At 39.6% G+C, this 6,000-nt stretch overlaps 1 protein-coding gene across 6 annotated transcripts in view; it reads right to left on the bottom strand.

Annotated features, from left to right (window-relative positions):
- Positions 1-1,077: 1,077 nt before the first annotated feature.
- LOC107397216 (kynurenine--oxoglutarate transaminase 3) overlaps positions 1,078-6,000 on the bottom strand; it is a 31,164-nt gene continuing 26,241 nt past the window's right edge. For all 6 annotated transcript variants that reach the window (XM_054736428.2, XM_054736426.2, XM_070545865.1 and 3 more), the window contains 7 exons: positions 5,439-5,559; positions 5,284-5,360; positions 5,118-5,207; positions 4,864-5,050; positions 3,985-4,058; positions 3,820-3,906; positions 1,078-1,609 (listed from right to left, as the gene is read on the bottom strand). In XM_054736428.2, the coding sequence (XP_054592403.2) occupies positions 1,553-1,609; positions 3,820-3,906; positions 3,985-4,058; positions 4,864-5,050; positions 5,118-5,207; positions 5,284-5,360; positions 5,439-5,559 (693 nt within the window). In that variant the 3' untranslated portion in view covers positions 1,078-1,552. The remainder of the gene's footprint in view (positions 1,610-3,819; positions 3,907-3,984; positions 4,059-4,863; positions 5,051-5,117; positions 5,208-5,283; positions 5,361-5,438; positions 5,560-6,000) is intronic.

Genomic DNA, 6,000 nt, shown 5'->3' with positions numbered 1-6,000 from the left:
GTGCACTATTTTGTTTAACCATCATTGCTGTATATCAGATTGGCAAATGAGTTTTGGTTGGGTCAGTAATTCTGTGTACTTTGTCGCCCTCTGGTGGTTCACAGCTGCACGCTTTAGTCCTGCTCATGGACCAAGTCTTCATTAACAGACCTAATATTCAGAAATGAATGTTTTCCCAGTAAGCTAATGGAATCTGATCTGTTTCTCATCTGCCAAACTCTGAACCAGTCCCAACATATTTGCACTACAGGCTAGCTGTTTAGCCGCATACTTACCCACTAACCCTTACCTTAAATAAAAGGGATAAAATAGCTCTGACAAATGTTACACTTTGTTATATAAGACCTAATATTGCCCTTATGTCATTTGATTAAAGTTCACAGTCATGATTTTGAGGGTTAAAACTAAAACTTTAATATATTTCAACTTGCTTTAGTCGTCCTCCAATAAACACACTGTGACAGCTGCCCTGCTGTCACACTTCAAGGAAATGACTGTTAATGTTTCTTTTATTTTGAACAAGGGTGTTTGTTTCCATGGACTGACTGTTTGAGTGACTGTATGACGTGCACACATTCAGTTACTCATCAGTTTTAGTCTGTAGGGGTTTGTATGATTAATGTTTTCTTTGAGTTGGAGCAGCTGTAGCACATCACTTGGCCTAATCAGCACCATTGGGTCATACCAACTCTCATGGGAGAAGATTCCTGTGTTTATGTATTTAGTTATTCTCTTTTGTAAATAATAGTTGGGTTTTGATAGTAATATGTTTTCATTTGAAGTAACTCAAACAGAATGGACTGATTAGTATGAATTTGTTAGGGGTAGTTTATTTATGGTCTTTGTTTACTGATGTCTCCCCACCCTAGTGTGTTGGCAGTGGTCTGATCAGCCACTATTTAAGTTGATCCTGTTGGGCCTGTAGTTTTTTTTTTTTTTTTTTTTGTACATGTCTGTAGTCAGGTCCTGAGTTTGGGTTACTTTGTTTCTACATCCATTGTCATGTAATGTTAAGTGCTGGCTGGAACCCTCTTTGGAGAAAAGAAGAAATAGTAATAAATGAAGACGTCAAGAAAATCATCTCCTGGCTGGTTTATGCAGGTCCCTGACTCACACCATGGGTGTACAAATCAAATGAAACATCGTTGCTAGGCTTATAGTGCAGTACATGAATGATCCAACATTGCCGGTGAATCATTTGGCCTGATCTACTAGGTGGCAATCCATTTTTCTACAAGAATCATAAGAATCATAGAGCAGGTGTCATGAAGAACATTGTTGTTGTTGGCTAAAATGTTGTTGCAGGTATGATGATGAATGTATAAACCTTTACCACATGAGGCTATCATAGGAATCTGTTTCTTTAGTGTTGTGTTTGCAATAGTCTGTAATTAAGTACTTCCATTAGGGTTCATTCACTTGTTTAATTGTGTTTACTGAGGGATCCTCAGGACACAGATCAAATATTTATGAAATCTTCTATTTGCAGGTTAATCTGCTGTTCATCTCCATTCCTCCGGCTCAGACACAGAGCTCCAGTCTTCACAAAAGGCTAAACTTTTCTCCAGTTTTTCAAGATGTTTCCTGCTGCTTCCAGAGTGCAGTCCTTCTGCAAAACAAAGACAGGAGGAGGAACAGACGTCACGCCCAGCAGCACTAATGCACTGTATAAATCAGTGGTTCTCAACCTTTTTCCCAAGGGACCCCGTTTTTTACCAGTAAAATTTTTGACGACCCCCTCCCATTCTCTCTTCCAGTACAAACAGTATTAAGAAATGATAAAATTGTTCAAGCACATTTTAATCTGCTTTGATTCAATAGATAACAGTAATAGTAGTCTCCAGTACAGAACAAAGTCATTAACAAAACCAAACAGAGCATAATGTGCTTGACAGTTTGTATTACTTTTCTGAACACATTGTTTCTTGTAAACACCGATAAATCAATCATTCCTTTCAATAAACGTTTTACACATAAAAAATACACTGAGCAAAATGTACTTAAATGTGTATATTACTGTTTATACTAGATTATTTACTGTAAACGCTGTGATTAATCAACCAGTCCCATCTTTAATGAACTTTTAACACTTGAAAATAAAACAGTGAGCTGAGCAAAATGTTCTTAAAAGTGTGTTACTTTTTCTGTACTAATTATTTCCTGTCTTAATATCAGTAAACGTTTCACTCATGAAAAAAATGTGAGCAAAATGTAGGCTATAAACAAGTAATAAATGAAGTTTTAACCACTTAAAGTGGAGAGGTCCTGGCGACCCACTGAGAGGCTTTAGCGCCCCCTTGTGGGGGTCGGGACCCCCAGGTTAGGAACCACTGGTGTAAACCGTATAAAATATAACTGGTATGATTTTGGCCTGTGGTATAGATTTTTTTACTACACGCTAACTGGTTGTGCTTGCTGATGACATCATCGAGGAGTGCAACAATTTTGAGCTTCAGCACGACAATGCAGCTGAGCATACACTCCTCCCGCTTTTGCGCGAACGTTGTCAATCTGCATCAACTCTGGATGAAAGCAGCTGCTGCAGAGCAGGTGTATGAAGACGTGCTTGTAAAGAGCATGGGGTGACGTCGGTTACACGGACCTGGTTTGGAGTCGGCTGGTGAGCAGACAAGCCCCCAGTTAAAAATGCCAGGTCAGCGTTAACAGCGTGTTTACGCCAAATCCCTTAAATGCTGTTAAGTTAACGCATGATGAACAGACAGGGTTTCAAACATTTTGGACATCTCCTGTGATTTAGCTTTGAACAACTTTCCCTCACAGTCCTTACCATTTTTAGACGTTTGTCCCGTTAAATTACAAGTATCTAGTCCGAAACCGGCTCCTCGCTTCCTCCCTCTCTCTCACTCTGTGCTGCTGGTGCAAACCACGGAGGGTCAGAACACCGCGGATCAACTGATCTGAGTGCAGTTCAACCAAAGTGAAAGAAATGGTATAAAGCTTCAACTTTATTATTATAATGTTGACTAAAAATTATTTTACCGGCAGTTATTCACTCCTGGAGTAAAACGTAATTTCTATGAGCAAAAAAAAAATATATAACATGAAATATTAATCAGGAAAGCAGAAAGTGTCTGTTGTTATTTTTCACTTTAGTTCAGACAATTGAGAATTCAGTGTTTTCATCACATTTAGCTTGTGTTTTACTTAAAATATCTAAATCGTTTTACGTGAAATCGTTGTTGCATGGTTTGGAATAAGAAACTCAACATAAAAATTATTTGAGATATTTAGTATTACTGAAAGAAGTTTTGAAAATTAAATGTAATTTATACAAATAATTTTTACTGAAATGTATTCTATCCTTGTTTTACAATTCATCTGGTATGTGAGGTTGTTCAAAAACAGTCCTCTGTACATGTTTACAGAGGAAAATACTATATTGTGATATATATCGTCACTGTATGTGCTTCAGACTTGATCACTTTTAGGCTATATCGCTCATTCCTATCCAGCAGCAGCATTTATTTAAGACGATTGGTGGTGTGTCTTCACCAAGTACATTAGTGTCAAAGTCTTGAGTTACTTATTTATTTTTATTTTGCATCCAAGTTCAAAGCTTGAAAAGCAAAAGATGAAGGAAATCACTCCCAGAGCTGTTAGCGGGAACTTGGAAATACCTTCTGGGCTCAATAAACATGCAAAGAACAAACAACGTTTTAGACCTAAAAGCAAATTACAGCAGATGAACTGCATCAGACAGAAATAAGGCTAAAACTAAATAAGCAAACCATCAGTCTCGTTAAACAGGCCTGGTGTTTCTGGAATAACTGACTCAAGACTTTTGCACTTTTCACCTACCTTTATAAAACAAAGGCGAATGTATTTTTCAAACTGCTTCCGGGATTCTTCTCCGACAAACGCTGTGACGGGAATAGCAGCTAATTTCTGTAAAGAAACAACATACGTAATCTGTGATTATAAATACAGTACAAGAGGAGCTTTAGACTGAAGAATTGTTGTTACCTTTTCCTTAATCATCCATTTTACAAACTTGTAGTCATAGGCCTCATCGTCAGTCATGTGTGTCAGGTCCTGGTCTACAATAACAAAAGGGGGACACTTGTTAGGTGGCTTCTGATCCAGAACCGGGCAGAGGAGGGAGAAGCAGCACTACGCAGTCCTAATCCAGAAAAGAGACGCCCTGTAAAGCTGCAGGGTGTTGAATTATCTGACCACTTCTGAAATAAGCCATTTTTATTAATGTGTCCTGCAACAAGGTAAAAGGAGGAGGGGGAGGTAGAGTTGATGTACTGAATTATTATTCATTCACTTTATAGTTGTGGATAATAAATATGGTTGGAATGGAAATGCAGAATTTGGGAAACAAAATTATTTATTTGAGTCCAAGTATTGCTGCCAAATAATTGGGTTTGTTATCATCAGAATACTCTGAAGTACTGTGATATTACTTTGGACCATACCTCCCACCACTACACTGGACGTAGGTCTACCACTGGTTTATGTTTGGAGTCAATCCACAGCCATCTGATAATGTAATTAGTCCTTTTCACCGTGCCCTCCAGATGGTGCAGAGTTTCTGAGACGATGGGAAAGATGGTGGTTAACTATATTCTTTAAGAGATGTTTAAATGACTAAACCGCCATCAAACCAAGATGACCCTAGATTAAAACTCTGACGTGTCAAACGAAGGGCGAAGTGCATCTCATTAAGGACCGTGAGACACAGGTCCTGGGGGGACGCAGTGTGGGAACCTGGACCTCATCTGCTCTTCCCCTAAGCCACAACCGCACAATATAAATGGCTCTGTGTCTGCTATCGACGGCTAAAGAAACACAATACGTGACATAGAGACTGGAGTGATGCGACGTGCAGTGACTCACTGAGAGATGTGACGTCCACGAGCATGAAGTAACCTCCCTCTGGGATGATGGGAGTCATGCCGACCTCCTGCAGGACGGCAGCTAGACGGTCCCGCTTTCCCTCAAGTTCTTCAGCAAGAGAGGAGAAGTAACACTCGGGCTGGCCCATCAGCTCATAGTTCACAAGGAAACCTTGTGCCACTGCTTCCTGAAGACAAACAGGACACAACTGTATGTGCCTGTTATTCACTCTACTTAAAAAGTGCTCACTGTACCTGTAAAGGTGTTGGACAGGTGTACAGACTATTCATCATGACCGTCTGAAGATGTTTTATCAGGTGCTCGGGTCCTATAGACCAGCCAAGCTAAAAGACATGGTGAGAGGTTAACGTTGTCACAGATGGACATCTTAAAGCTGCATCTACATCCACATCTTCTTACCTTCCATCCAGTAACACTAAACGTTTTCCCTGCACTACCGATCGTTATTGTCCGGTCCCACATTCCAGGCAGAGTGGCTGCAGAGAGACAAACGTCCATCTGAGTATCCCTACCAAGCACACGAGTGATAATTGAACACTGACTGGAAAACACACCAATCTTGACGTGCTGGTGTCCCTTGTAGACGAGCCACTCATAAACCTCGTCGCTGAAGCACAGCGTGTCGTGTTTGATGCACAGGTCTGCGATCATCTGCAGCTCGTCTCTGGTGAAAACCTGCAGGAAGAGGACAGGCCTAGCAACACGTCCGACTTTGTCAAGTTAGGGGCTTAGGCTGCAGCTACCAAATAGTTTAGTGTTCGAATATTCTATCGAATCCTCCACCGATTAATCGAATATTTTACTTGATGACATTTCAAGTGAAACGAGATTGTGCTCTGCTGCTACAAATATGTAAATAAAACAGCAAAACCATAAAACGCTCAGTAAAATGTATTGGTGTTGTCTAGTTCCCTCGTTCCTAGCTGATCCTTATGCTTGATAAATATTTTATGGAACAAAAATCTTTTCATTTACATTTAGGGTTTTTATTAAAATCTCTCATCTTTGTCAAAATAACATATCTAAACTTATCCACGTGTGAGCGGTAGAATTTAATTACTTCATTAACATGTTCAGTAGTAAGCTACTGGAAATGCTAATAAAATAAAATTTCTG

This window comes from Nothobranchius furzeri, chromosome 16 (assembly GCF_043380555.1).
Source record: "Nothobranchius furzeri strain GRZ-AD chromosome 16, NfurGRZ-RIMD1, whole genome shotgun sequence".
Taxonomy (NCBI): domain Eukaryota; kingdom Metazoa; phylum Chordata; class Actinopteri; order Cyprinodontiformes; family Nothobranchiidae; genus Nothobranchius; species Nothobranchius furzeri.
Note: the sequence above shows the minus strand (reverse complement) of the source record. Positions and strands in the feature narration are given on the sequence as shown.